Source organism: Melospiza georgiana, chromosome 4 (genome assembly GCF_028018845.1).
Source record: "Melospiza georgiana isolate bMelGeo1 chromosome 4, bMelGeo1.pri, whole genome shotgun sequence".
Lineage (NCBI taxonomy): Eukaryota > Metazoa > Chordata > Aves > Passeriformes > Passerellidae > Melospiza > Melospiza georgiana.
In genome coordinates this window covers 41,540,372-41,553,930 of record NC_080433.1, presented here as the reverse complement: position 1 = coordinate 41,553,930, position 13,559 = coordinate 41,540,372, and the positions used below count along the sequence as shown (strand labels likewise).

The 13,559-nt window shown below is 39.5% G+C and overlaps 2 protein-coding genes across 4 annotated transcripts in view; one reads left to right on the top strand and one right to left on the bottom strand.

The window, feature by feature from the left end:
- Positions 1 to 236: 236 nt before the first annotated feature.
- On the bottom strand, positions 237 to 5,489 carry CCDC59 (coiled-coil domain containing 59). Its single transcript, XM_058022446.1, has 4 exons — positions 5,354 to 5,489; positions 3,874 to 4,096; positions 3,003 to 3,102; positions 237 to 477 (listed from the first exon to the last, which is right to left on the bottom strand). Exons 1-4 carry the CDS (start codon positions 5,487 to 5,489, stop codon positions 316 to 318), a joined length of 621 nt encoding a protein of 206 aa, XP_057878429.1. The 3' UTR covers positions 237 to 315.
- A 64-nt stretch (positions 5,490 to 5,553) lies between these two features.
- METTL25 (methyltransferase like 25) overlaps positions 5,554 to 13,559 on the top strand; it is a 46,332-nt gene continuing 38,326 nt past the window's right edge. The window contains exons 1-2 of one of the 3 annotated variants that reach the window (XM_058023011.1): positions 5,554 to 5,806; positions 9,652 to 9,816. In XM_058023011.1, coding sequence (XP_057878994.1) covers positions 5,554 to 5,806; positions 9,652 to 9,816 — 418 coding nt within the window. Of the gene's footprint in view, positions 5,807 to 5,875; positions 6,900 to 9,651; positions 9,817 to 13,559 lie in introns of those variants that run through there. The other 2 variants (XM_058023012.1, XM_058023013.1) reach the window with 2 other exon arrangements.

Genomic DNA, 13,559 nt, shown 5'->3' with positions numbered 1-13,559 from the left:
TCCTCCCAAGTGAGTGCAATTTTAGTAGTCACAATTGCAGGAAGTATTTGATTCATGGTCAGATGGTACTACAGCCTATTATTTTGAATTCAAGATGTCACACAGCTAATAAAATTTAAGTTTAGAAATACAGACCATTTATTCTCAAGGTACCAACTCCCTTTCACTCTCATATTTTCAGGATGAATATGTCATTACTGGACTGATGAGATAAATAAAGGCAATAACAAAAGTAATATGGAAGCAAAAAGACATTATTTATTAAATGTAATAATAATAATAAAATGTCCACAGCTAACTTAAATATATAAGGGGTTATGTATTTTGCTGTATTTTCTGAAGAAGAAATTCTACTTGTAAATTTAGATTTGGCTGTCCTTTTTTTGTCTTCTTACTCAGTATTTTAAAAGCTTCCATTTTCTTTTTCTTGTACAACCGTTGAGCTTCTTCTCTTTGTTGTTTTCTTTTTTCTGCTTCCTGAAATTAAAAAAATACGTAATATTATGAAACAATTACAAACCCTCTGTGACTGTGAAGCTATTTATAAGCAATAAAGTTCATTTTTGTATAGGTACTGGCAATTAGGTATTGTACTGCCAATAGAAACACCATTTCTCTAAAGCTGAATCAGGATGTTCTTGCAGCACATACTGCAATCAGAACAAATTATACAGCCTCAAGTTTCAAAAGAAGAACCAAGCTTTCTTTAGCAGAACATCCTACAATAAGGCTTGCTGCTGCAATGTATACTCCTTCCTTTCTGTGAAATGTGCTCCTTGACTACTCTCTTTAAATGACAAACTGGCAAAAAATTGCCCACTTTCTCCTTTTGAGTGCAAGAAAGAAAAAGGTGATGCAGCAGCTGCCATGTGAATAGTTTGCCAAAGGAGATGTGCTAGGATACAGGACACCTCTGCAAGGTCGATAGGATTTGGGACCTATCATTGGGCAGGTTTGTGATACTAGGACAGCTTTATCTAGGGGAAATTAACCCAGACCAAACTACTAGTGACCTGCTCTCTTTAAAGCAACACAGACTCTGTCTTTCCTTTTCAAAGAGAAGGAATGAAAACACAAACCTTAATCAAATTTTTACCTGTAAACCTTTCACAAAGCACACATGCAACCAAACTACTAATGGAGCATTAACTATATATGGATGGACTATTAACACCATATGGATAATCACCACAAGGTTACATTCAGATCTTATCCAGCATCTCACACCCCTTTTTCCAGCGTTGTAATTTTACTCAGTAATTTGGGCAAACATCCACAAGCTAAATAAACATCTTACTTCACTCACCTCATGTCCTACCAAAATATGCAAGACATCACAGCAGACTGAAAGACTGCTTCAGTTCATTTGGATAATTTCTTCTCATACAGTTTATTCTTTGAAATGCAATGCCATGCTGATCACATAGACAAGCATTTCTGCAGAATGCCTGAACAGATGCTAATATATGGATCATATTTTTGTTTTCCACAGCATAGATGGCTTCAGTGATGTACAAAAACTAATAAGAATTGCTCTCTGATATAAAATTTACAGGATATAATTCAAGGAAAGATTTCTAAACAGAAATCTAAGAAGCCTCAGAAAAAAAACCTCCAAACATTCAAATAAATATGCCCATGCAAAAATATGCATAGATAACCTCTCTCAGATAACCTCTTCAGAATCCTTGACTTATTTTACCATAATGACTAAGACAATTTATTCCCTCTTTTTTAAAAAAACAGAACAGCACCAGTTCTAACTTACCTGTAATTCACTTTGTATCTAATAATTTTTCTGTTGCTCAGCATATTCTTGTAAACAACACCCAAGTCAAGCTACCAACCAAATGCTTACTTCAAAGCAAGAACATCCATCTTACTTAGACAGTTGTATTTACAGTTGTATTTTCTGATCTTTACTGAATACTAGCTTTTTTTTTTTCATCATGTTCCACCTAAGTACTCCACCTAAATGATTACTGTTATTGGGCACTTAGCTCATGTTTTGCCTAACTATCTTTAACAAAAAAAAAATGCCAACATCTGCACTCAGGCAAGTCCTATGTGCTGCTCAAAAAGAACTCCCTGCAGTCTTGCTGGGATTATGCTTGTTCCCATCTTCTCTAAATAAGCTGGTCATAAAATTAATTTCTTTTGACACAATCTGTAGCTAATACACAAAAAAGCAGCCATCAGCTGAATAATCATGTAACTCACCCAGAATCACATATCAGCTTGCATAAAACTAAATATAGCTGAAAAAGCAGTATCTTTTATACAGCTATATATTCAATATTTATACAGTAGCTACTGAAATTTAGTATGTCATCAGGAAGTTACACAACTTCTACAATGTTACACTGTGTGCAATTTTACAGTACAATGAACAGTGTCCTGGGAGAGAAAAAAACTAAATAAGGACCACTCAAATTAATAATTCAAGTGAGCTGATCGACAATGATGATATTAAAATATGTCCTGTAATAATTTCAATAAAATAATTCCAATTAAATTCAAACGAAGGGAATGACTAAAAATTTTAACTATGAATACTATTAAATTTAATTGTTCCACTGTTGGTCAAAGTTCATAAAAAAGTAAAATGAAGACTGCATTATGATAATGCCATAAGAAACAGGATGAGTATTTCATTTTTCATCATAAGATGATGGTATTGCTATTACTTCCCCTTCTACAAAATTTAAGAGGTCTAATATAATCCACTGGGGTATGCAGATCAAGTTCTAAGCTTTTTTTCATGTACCAACTGACATAATAAAATCCTGCTACAGGCAACTGCAAGATGAAAATACTAAGAACAAAGAGAATGATCCTTTGAACACCCATGTGCCTGAATACCACTGTCAAGTTGAAAAAGACTGAAAGAGTTCCAATACCTCCTGTGGTCTTCCCTGGGTTCAGATGGAAGACAGGGAGGTGGGAATGGTATTTTTCTGGATTTTGTTTAACATCAAGTAAGAACTCTGCTTAAGATTTACCTCTTTCTTTCTAGCATGCTCAGCCTTTATTTTCTCATATTCTTCTTTTGCCTTCTGATTGGATGTTTTATTTTTAAACTTCTCTTGAGTCCCAACTGACCTGGGGGAAAAAGTACACGTCCTTGAGACACTGAGTATCATCAAGCAGACATAACCACAGCAGAATCACAGCACAGCCTTCCACTGCTTTTTGCACACTCAGGGAAGTTAACTACAAATACAGGTTTCAGAACACTCATCCTTCTACACTGAATGGATTCTTTGCACTACTCTTACATTACACCAACACCATGCCAGGCCATACACGAGCAGTCAGCAAGAAAACATAACAAACTGAATGTCTTCAATGCCAAATGTACCAAAGACCAGAGTGCACACAACTGTTAGAAATGCAGACACCTTATCTGCTGCATCTTCACAGGGATGATTTTCCTTAAGCTTAAAGACTGCCTAAATCAGTTTTCCCCATCATTCAAGCTCCTCAGAGCTAGAAAACCTGAACATACTAGCTTAGAGCTGCATTCTCTCTATCCAGTTCCAACACATGGAAGCAAGTGCAGAGAGATGAGAACATTCATTTAGAAATATCACTCAATATCACTCTCTTATGGAAAAACAATGAAAAATTTTTCCTTTATTCTCACCTCCATCTGCTGGCAATACTGTGCAATGACACCTCACTGTCTCAGGTACAAAACTGTTACGCTGCCATTTATTTTTCTAACAAGCAGGAAAAAATATTTAAGACATAACAGCATTTTTAGTAAAGCAAATCACCTCACTAAAGTCCATGCAAACTTTTAAGATCTAAAATATTTCTTTAGTGATGAAAAAAACTACTTTTTTTAAAAGACATGCTTTGAAAACTTACTCTGCTGCTTTATTAAGCTTTTCTTCTGATGACACCGAATCCTCTGGAGTCCTGCGCCGCTTCTTAAGCTTTTCTTCCTCTGCCAGGTAAAGATGCTTCAAGTGCTCTGGGTAGGTATCTGCAAACTGATCATCCTGCTGGGAATGCACCTGCCTTCTCTTTTTCAGCAACTTCCTGTACTGCCGTTCAATCTTTTGCTTCCTCCGAAATGCAAATCCCCGTCCTGAAGGCGCAAGGAGAAGGCAGTGAAACGCTCCTGCACTAAAACAGCACCAAAGCTTTCAGTTTCAGGACCCTTGCCATCTGTCTTCTTCCCACACTGAAAAAAGCCACAATTTCAATAAGGATCAATCATAAGCTCAAGGAAGAAACCACGATGATAAGGTTGTTCCCTACTGCAGCATTGCAGCTTGCACAGATTCACGGAAAATGCCTGCCCAAAGCCCTGGGAGAGCTCTGCAAACACTGCTGCTTAATGCCCACCCACCACTGCACCTCTGCCAATGCTTCTGAATCCAGTGAAAAGGTGTGTTACCATTTCACTTCACTCCTACTTCTGACAGCTTCTAAAGCAACACGAAAATAGATTCTAAAATTAGATATCAAGATAGATTCTAAACTAAGCTCCTGAAGGTGGTCTCAAGAAAACACTGGTAATAACGCTGGCAGCAGCAGCTGTGACACAGGAAAAAAGTGACTAAACCGTCCTATCACTCTACATTAATGATCCACTAAGTCTTTTCACTTAAACAGTATTTATTGCTCCTATTTTCTCTCTACACATGTCTAGGAAGAGCTTTTCTACAGCTACATTACAGAGTCATTTCTGCTTAAAGGAAAGCCCAAACTTTGGCTGTTTCAGGCTCAACCATTAAAGAAAACTTATCAAAGCTGAAGATGCTTTTATCCTAATGCTTTATTTTTTATTGCAATAATCTTAAGATCTACTGACTTGCACAACATTCACTAACAAAACAAGTTCCAAAGGGAAGTCAAATTAGTCCCGACTTCTCCTTTTATTCTTTCTCCAAAGCTGCCACTTCAGCAAAGTGCTGCTGAAGGCCATGCTCTCTTTCCTATTCGTTTTTACATCCGCATAACTACCTATCAATAATCTGAACCTCTCCTCAAACATGCTTCTGTTTAAATGTGCGCTTTTTTATGGAGAAAACTCAAAGTGAGTCCTCAAGCCGAAGACCATCGCCACGTGTCCCAGGGGCTGCAACCCGAGTCCCGGGAGCTCCAGCCCACACAGGCCGCCACAGGCTGCCCCAGCGAGCCCTGCAGCCCCCAGCCCCGAGCCCACGGCCACGAGCACCGGGGGCGAGGCGGGGCTGCGGGCTCCGCCAGCCCAAACCCCCCGCCAGGCCCGGCAGGGTTGGTCCCAGCCGGGACGCTAGGGTCGAGCCAGCTCGTAGCTGGGCAAGGGACTCCGGCCTTCTTCAGCGCCCCCTCATACCCACCGGCGGCCCCGACTCACCCTCCTGGACGCTGCCGACCACGCTGCTCAGCAGGACGGGCCTCCACCGCCGCTTTCGGCCGGGCCCGCGGGGCGCCGCCCCCGCCTTGGCCTTGGCCGCCGCCGGCCCGGGCCCGTCGCGCCTCGCCGCCGCCATCGCGCTTCCGGCGCCGCGCACCGAGATGACGTCACCGCGGCGCGGACGGGCCGCGCGCGGGGCCATGTCGCGGCCGTCGCGCGCGCTCCCGGCGCAGCTGCCCCCGGCGGCGGCGGAGCGGGCGCTGCGGTGCGTGGCGCGGTTCGTGGGGCGCGCGCTGCCGCTGTGCCGCGCGCACACCGTGGAGTTCTTCACGCGCGGGCTCTGGCAGCGCCTCGTGGCGCCGCCCCCCGACGCCGTGCTCGAGGCGCTGCGCGCGGCCGGGCCGCTGGCGCGCCCCCTGGCGGCGGGCTCGGGCACCGCGGCGGCTCCGTGCGGTGAGTGGGGCCGGGCCCGGGGCAGCGGGGGGCGCGGCCGTGCCGGGGAGCGGGACGCGCTCGGAGCCGGCCCGGGAATTCCACTGCCGGGGCTCGCGGTAGCGCCGCTCGTGACGGTCCCATCAATTTCATCCTGTTCGTTTGGAAACGAAACTCCAAACTGGCAGATTCCTGCACTCTGACTGAGCCCTGAGGAACTCAATTATAATTAAAAGAAACTCCAAATCAAACAAAACATCCAAGAAACCTCCACGAGTGCAAAGATGTAACGTTAAAAGTGAAAAGAGTGTTGGGACTGGAGATGCGGAGGACAGCTGGAAAAGGCTCGAACGCCGCTTTCCTGTGTGTGTGTAATAGCCAGTGTCTGGCACAGGAAGGCAGCTGCTTTATTTCTGACGAGATCTGTTTAAGAAGCACTCCATATATTTAGTGATTTTCACGAAACTGGAGAGGAAGCCAGCTTGGCTGCTGTGTTGCTGAATGTGCTGCAGTGCAAGGAGGAGGGGAACGTGGCAGTAATGCTGCTTCAGGCAGGGCACGAAATGAAGATAAAGCATCTGAAAGCTGTGGTGTTCGGGGGGACTGAGCCCAAGCAGGGAGATCACTTTCAAATCCAAGGTGAAATCTCTGACGAAGCACACTTAGCTGAGAAAAGCCAGTGTCGTGCCAAAGCATACGGAGTGTAGATAGCTGTCACATTGCGTTAGCTCTGAAATGCTGCGGTAAATGGCACACGAGGCAGGAAAGTGTGTGCAGTGTGAGAGGAGGCTCCACAGAAAGTAGCATGTGCTTCTTGGCATAGCACACCAGCTAAGATAATGATTTGGACTCAGAAAGAGATTGAAGAGCTGTGAATTGCTACATCACTAGCAACATTTCTCAGTTGGAGCTGAAGACCTCTCAAAATATTAACTGTAAGACTCATTTTTAAAGGGCTGAGTTATTTGGGAAAAATCCCACAGAGTTTATTTGTGTATGGAAAAGACACTGGATTATGAATTACTTTCAAGAGCCAGATGGAAATAAGACAGTGGTCTGGTCAGCCAGCAAAAGTGCTGGGAAGCAGCAAGGACAGGCTTAATGTTCTTGACAGGTAATGTCAGAGTCAGAACTGATTCAGAGCAATAGGACATAAAATTGAATGTAAATAGAGGCTGGAACAAAGCTAATTATCAGATGTGGTCATCATAAAGAAAACAGCAAAGAAACTTGTTTCTATGGGAAAGTCCATGGAATGATTCAAACACTGAAGTGGTGGCCTGTAGAGCAGCCTGAGAATCAGGAAGGCAGAGTATTGTTTGGTAGATTTCAAAATTGGATAATAATTTAATAATCTGCATTCAAAATGCATGTTATAGAATCTGCTGCAGAGATTACTGTAACAAAAAGACAAGCATTGCTTTTGAAGAGTATGAAGCTTTCATGCTGTGACTAAAATATGAAATTTCTTCATTGGTTTCTGCAGGAATTGTTTCTGCTAATTAAAATAAAAAAGGAAGAATTGCCCCTTTTTTCTGACTTTAACATTCTAGTATGCTAGTTAACAGAATGCACTGTAGCAGAGTGGGCTGATATGCTTGCTGATTTGTTGGTTCATGCCTTACTCATTTGACTGCATGGTATCTGTCCATCCTGTCATGTGATGAAAATGCTTCATAGTAGAATATGAGTTTTTCAGTGAAGATACCTGCAAGTGTCTACTTACATTTTCAAATCAATGCACTGCTAGCCTGTGTTAAAATTAGGAAGGAGAGACAGAAATGTAGCATCATAGCTCACTTGAGTGCATTAATGCAATTCAATAACATTGGGGATCAGAAAACGACCATTAGAAATCCTGAAACCCAGTGTAAACAGAAATTACTCTTCCTTGTTCAAAGTCATTTCCTTTTAATGACCATGTGAAGGGTGGAACCCTTGTTTTCACTTGTACTCTGCAGAAAAATGTAAGATCCCTTTGTAGGTTCAGAAACTGGCTTGAATACATCAAAAAGCTGACACTTGCCATATTGCATTTTGTTTATTACGTCATTGCTGTAAATTGGATGCAGGCACAGACAAATCTGTGTTTAAATATTTTCATAATTTACTGTAAATTACTGTTTGTACTGTGATTCCAACTTTGGGGCATGTATTTCTTTCTTCTCAAGATTTGTTTGCAAATGTATAGACTGACTGGTTAAAAGACAAGCTGGATTTCCTCTTGTGAGCATCCAAAGCAGAAATGTGTCCAAAGACCTAACATTTTTAATATTCATAAATAATGCAAAGTTCACCAACTGCCATTCTGCAGCTTGAAGTTAGGCTTCAGTTGTCTTAATGCAGTTGGTTCCTCTGTTTTAGTTACCAAGGTGGGACAACAATTTAAGTTAGGTGAGTGTTACTATGGGTGATCTTATATCAGAGTCTGCTAGTTCTGTCATGTTCTTAACCAAGTTAAAGAGTGTTGTAGAACATGGACATTGCTGCATTGGATTTCAGTTAAGTGAGATTTGTAAGAACAGTAATTATACTTTATGTCAGCTGCTGAAAAAGTGAAAGCACGTCTATTTTCGTATCTTTCTGTAATAAATCTTACAGAGGACACATTGTAAAGCAAAGTTGCCCCTTCTTTTTGAAAGCTGCGGTCTTTATTTCTCATCTCTAATATCCTGTTACAATCTTACCCTTCATAAAGCCTGTACTAACTAAAATTTGTTCAGACAAGGAAGCTGTTTATGGAGAAATGTGGCTTTCTTTTTAGGTTTTGTAGTAGAGAGGAGTGAGAAGTGCTGTGCAGACAATGAAACCATGTTAATATTTATGCTTTCTTAGATACAAAATTTGTTTGCTGTGCCTGTGCCTTTGTAGTGTCATATAATGAAAATTAACATGATTTGGGACTGTTTTCAGTGGACTGGAATATATGCATGACCTTTCATTGTAGTCATGCAAGGAAATTAGGAACATTCAAGTTGAGGTCAATCCAAACAGCTGTATCCATTGTCATGCCAGATTCAGGAAAGCCACTGTGCTAGGTATGTACTTCCTCATAATGTACCTATGACACAAAAGACAAACCAGGAGACTTTTTCCAAAGTTTTGCAATTGTTTGACTGCTGAACTGGATGCCTTTTATATGTTGAAAAGAATTTCAAATATATAAAAATTATTAGCAAAACTATGTAGAATTCACAATAGTTTCATGCAAAATAGAGAGGAATTAGACTATTCAAAACAATCTCAGAATTAATAAATTATTCATACAAATATGTTTCACTTAAAAATAGATGTACATTTTTGAAACTCAGTAGTAAGCAATACCAAAATTAGGTATTTCATCATGACTCTAACAAAATACACATTGGGATCTAACTTTGGCCCACACCTGGTTGGAAATAAAAAATGAATTTAATTCTCCCAGTATTCATCAGTTACAAAGCAGCTTGGAAAGTACACGAATTGAGTGACTGTAAATCCAAACATTTCATACATTAAGCAGCTGCATTTCTTTAAAAAAATCTCGCAGCATGTATTGGGCTGACTAGGACATGTATAATGAGCAAGTCTGTAAACAGAAGAGAAGTGATAATGTTGACTGAATTAGCTTGTCAGTTATACTGAAGTAGGGCTGCTGAAACAACAGATTTTGTCACATTTACACTGGTTCAACTAAGAGCAAATTTTGACCTCAGTTCTGGAGGGGGAATGCAGCTGAAGAAATGAGTTTTCCCACTTAGGGAAGCAAGATAAATGGCCAGTTGTGTGTGATACTAAGTATTTATTACCTGTAATTCTCTGTCAGCAGTATTAGAGAGCTGTTGAGCACTGCTTACAAAAATCTTTTCCTTTTCTTTTATGTGCAGATGATGACATCTTTTCCAGTGCATTTTGTGAGAACTCTGAGAAGCTTACCAATGTACATTTGTTTGCCCTGGCTGCTAAATATTATTCTTTGTCCAACCTTGGAGTGTGCACCCCATTAGAAGATGTGCTTGAAGCACTGAAAGGAGACAGTGAAGGAGCAACAGGTATATTTACATTTGTATTTTAATGTTTACTTATTCACTCTAGGACTATACAAGAGTTTTGCTTTTGGAGGGTAGTTTGTTGTTTGAGGATTTTTTCCTACATTATTTATAATCCTCACCTCCATTTTAATTTGTTCTTGGATAGTTTCTTTATTGCCTTTGTTTATGAAATGCATTCTCTTTCTAAAATTTGAGCATTTGGTGTCTGTAGACCCATCATGGGATTCAGTTTTAAAGGGGATGGGACAGAGAAGAGGGCACATCACTATATGAGATACCTTGTTATTCTCTTTTTGTGTCTTGTCCCCAGGTGGCAAGAATCATAGTTGCTATTCATGGCTTTCTTAGAAGTATCACCCTAAAATATGACAAATATATGATGTCTTAGGAACAAAAAAAAGATTTTACTAATTCTGTATTTTTGGGACTAACACCAATTATATGTGATAAGAGTAATTTCATTTTCTGTAGTTAAAGAAATTGAATTAAAACACTCTTAAATTAACATCAAGTTGGACACTGGGAATCTTACCTGATTATAATTTTTGAATCAGATGATAAACTAACATTTATCCTTACTTGGACTGCTGTCATTTCACTGCAAATGTGCTATTCATGGAGTCCTCAGCCTCGCTATATTTTGAAATTTCTCATTAGTTTTCAAGAGACAGACTGAGCAGCTCTCTGCCTTTGCCTTCTAGTGCCTTTTATCTCTGGGATGCATTAAAAACTACTGACATTTCTTATCCTAAGTGATAGCACCATTACACAAATGTTGTGCATCTCTCCCATTTTCTACAGTGATCTCTTTCCAATTTTGCCATTTTTCGTGGCTGGCTCCTCAGGTTGTTTTAGAAGTACTAGAATGCCATTGCTGAGCTACTCCTAATGATTTGTAGTGCACTCCTCTTCCTTTCTGGCTTCTTTCCTTATGCCCTTAGTTCATTGGAAACCGTTTTTTCTTCCTTGACAACTGTATGCTTCTTTTCTTTCCCACTAGCTTTTTCATTATTTTCATTTTTACTATATTTCATTCTCTATGTTCCTCTTAATTTTCTGTAATTCTCTAGTTCTACATTCTTGTACTTGATTTCATACCTGGATTACCTTTTTTAGCCAAAACTTTGAGGATTCTTTCATTTTCTTGTCATGCAGAATGGAGCATCAGGAATAAGGGAGTTACTGAATATCTTGATTTCTGTGTTGCAGGAATGAGGCTTGGTTGGGTTACTGGGGCCTGCATTTCTATTTTTGCAGTACTTCTGAGTTGTACTTCTTGGGAAAAATAAAATGTGTTCCAAATGTGTACAATAGAATTATAATTCAGAACCTTTGTGCTGAATTGGCAGTAAATATCAGTTAAATTAACTTAATTGAAGTTCCTGGTAATCATTTGGCAGAGGCAAAATACCAACTAAGGGATTCATAGTGTGGAAGTTGCCAAATGAAAGTTGAGATCCTTGAGGTATTTTAGATATTTTGAACTAATTTCTGTATTTCAGAAGATATGTTTGTTCCCTGACATGCTAAAGCTTGCAAGTTGAAAGAAATGTAAATCTGAGAAAACCGGCAACTTTATGATGGTGTTGTTTATATTCTGAAAAATATACATCAGGATAATTCTGTTTATGTTTCAGATGTTTTTAGTTTGTTTTCTTCCTCCAAGTCAAACAGACTTTTGAGCCTATTCCCACAGTTTGCATACTTACATAGTTCTCTAGCTCCTTTGCAATCTTAATGTAGATATATTGCTGTCCTTCCTGAGAATAACTGGGAAGCACAAATATTTTAAGCATGCTGTGGACACAGCTACTCAGAATGGAGTTCTGAGTCTGAAGGGTGTTCCCTTTGCTTCATAACCACCTGTTACAGGGCTTGCAAGGGTTTTTCAGGGTGAGAGAGAGGCGAGAACGTTGACCTCGTGTTCAGAAGGCTTGATTTATTATTTTATGATATATATTACATTATTACTATGCTAATAGGAATAGACAGAAAAGTTCTCAGAAGCTTGCTATGCTAAGAATAGAAAAGGAATGAATAACAAAGTTCTGTGTCCAGGCAGAAAGCAAGAACAGCTCTGCTGTAAGTGGTCAGTAAATCCAAACACCCACCCGAGACCAATCATGGACAGACCTGTTGCATTCCACAGCAGCAGATAACCATTGTTTACACTGTGTTGCTGAGGCCACAGCTTCTCAGAAAGGGGAAAAATCCTAAAGAAAGGATTTTTCACAAAAGATGTCTGTGACAACCACCCACAAAAGAAGGTTGGATTGAGAGTACTCCACCTTTGCAGTGTGTTCAGGGCCAAGGTAATAATCATGCCATGCAGTGAATACTAATGAATCCATCTTCAGATTCCATGTGCTGGAATATCACTCTCCTCAGAATAGGTTTTTTTGAGTATATGGTTAGTCCAGTTCCTCACTCTGGATCATGGAGTTAGATCACCATAGTAAACTTCTGTATAGATGGTGTTTTGTGGTGTGGACTATGGATTTATACTTCTGTATCTGGTGTATCTGAATTTCCACACATCTCTGGGGTGTAAAACCCCTGTACCCTGCCATAGGAGATCTTAAAAACATCTGTGTTAGCTGTATATAAAAACAGTCTCTCCTCAATTTGCTCAGCTTCACAACTCAAGGTGCAGCTGTAAACAGCGCTACAGAGTTAAAGCAGTTCTTCAAATGGAATACAGGTACTCATGCTAGGGATTCCCAGTGGAAATGAGCAGCATTTCATTACCAACCAAAACTGGTAACACGAAGCTTTCTGTTCTCTATCATATCCAAGCTACTTCTGTAAAGCATTTGAAACCACACTCTATTTTTTTCATCACAAAGGGAGATGGTTCTCTAAATTTCTGATGTTTTTTGAAATTAGTATTTGTTCTGCCTGGATCAGTTTTATACATAATCAGGAAATGTACATGTATAATGTACATGTGTAATTTTGTGATAGCAGAAAGAATTTACACAGTTTGAGTCAAACTAATATTTTTTTTTAATTCAGATTTTCAGTTGTCTAGGCAATATAGAACAGTCCCTAGATACATTTGTTTGCATTAGTTTGAAATATGTGCTTGTTTTTCAGAATAATGTAAAAACCTATCAGAATTTTGCATAAAAAGCAGGGAAAAATTTATGTTAAAAACCATAATTTTCTCCAAAAGATAGAGTTTTCCCTGAGCTGAAATATAAACAGTGTGTTATCCTGCAGGAAGTAGGGAAAGAAGTCAAAAAGTGCTTAAGAAGCTTTCGTAGCTAAGGTGATAAATAAACTATATATGTAGATATAAACAAATTATGCCTTTTATATCTGGAACCTCAGCTTTTGTAAGTTAGGTAATTGTTCTGGATTTCTACCATGTTTGAAATGCTTAATTTGGATTAAGTACTCTCTGACATAGTGCTTCAGCTAGCATTACCCCATTGAGTCTTTTGAGTTCATAATAGAGAAAAGAGTAAAGGTGCAGTATGTGGTCATTGTCCAAAGTGACAGTGCTGCTTTGGAGAAAAAACAACTTTTATTTCTGTCAAGAAGTTAAATGTCTGTTTCTTCTCATACCAATTCTGCTTCTTTTTTTGATGAACCTATCCAGACACAAAAATATTGAAACATAAACAAAAAGAGATACTTCTTTTCTTTTTTAATTTTTTCCTGTCTGTTTTTCTTTAACCTGATATGTTACAAATTAAGAGCTTTTTAGGATGCTGGATAGACCTTAACAATTTTAAAGT

Excerpts from the sequence above, each read along its gene's own strand:
- CCDC59 (XM_058022446.1), bottom strand. The coding sequence starts at position 5,489 with ATGGCGGCGGCGAGGCGCGACGGGCCCGGGCCGGCGGCGGCCAAGGCC. Across the intron at positions 3,103-3,873 it reads AAGCTTAATAAAGCAGCAGA|GTCAGTTGGGACTCAAGAGA; the intron begins GTAAGTTTTCAA and ends TTTTTCCCCCAG. Across the intron at positions 478-3,002 it reads AGCATGCTAGAAAGAAAGAG|GAAGCAGAAAAAAGAAAACA; the intron begins GTAAATCTTAAG and ends TTTTAATTTCAG.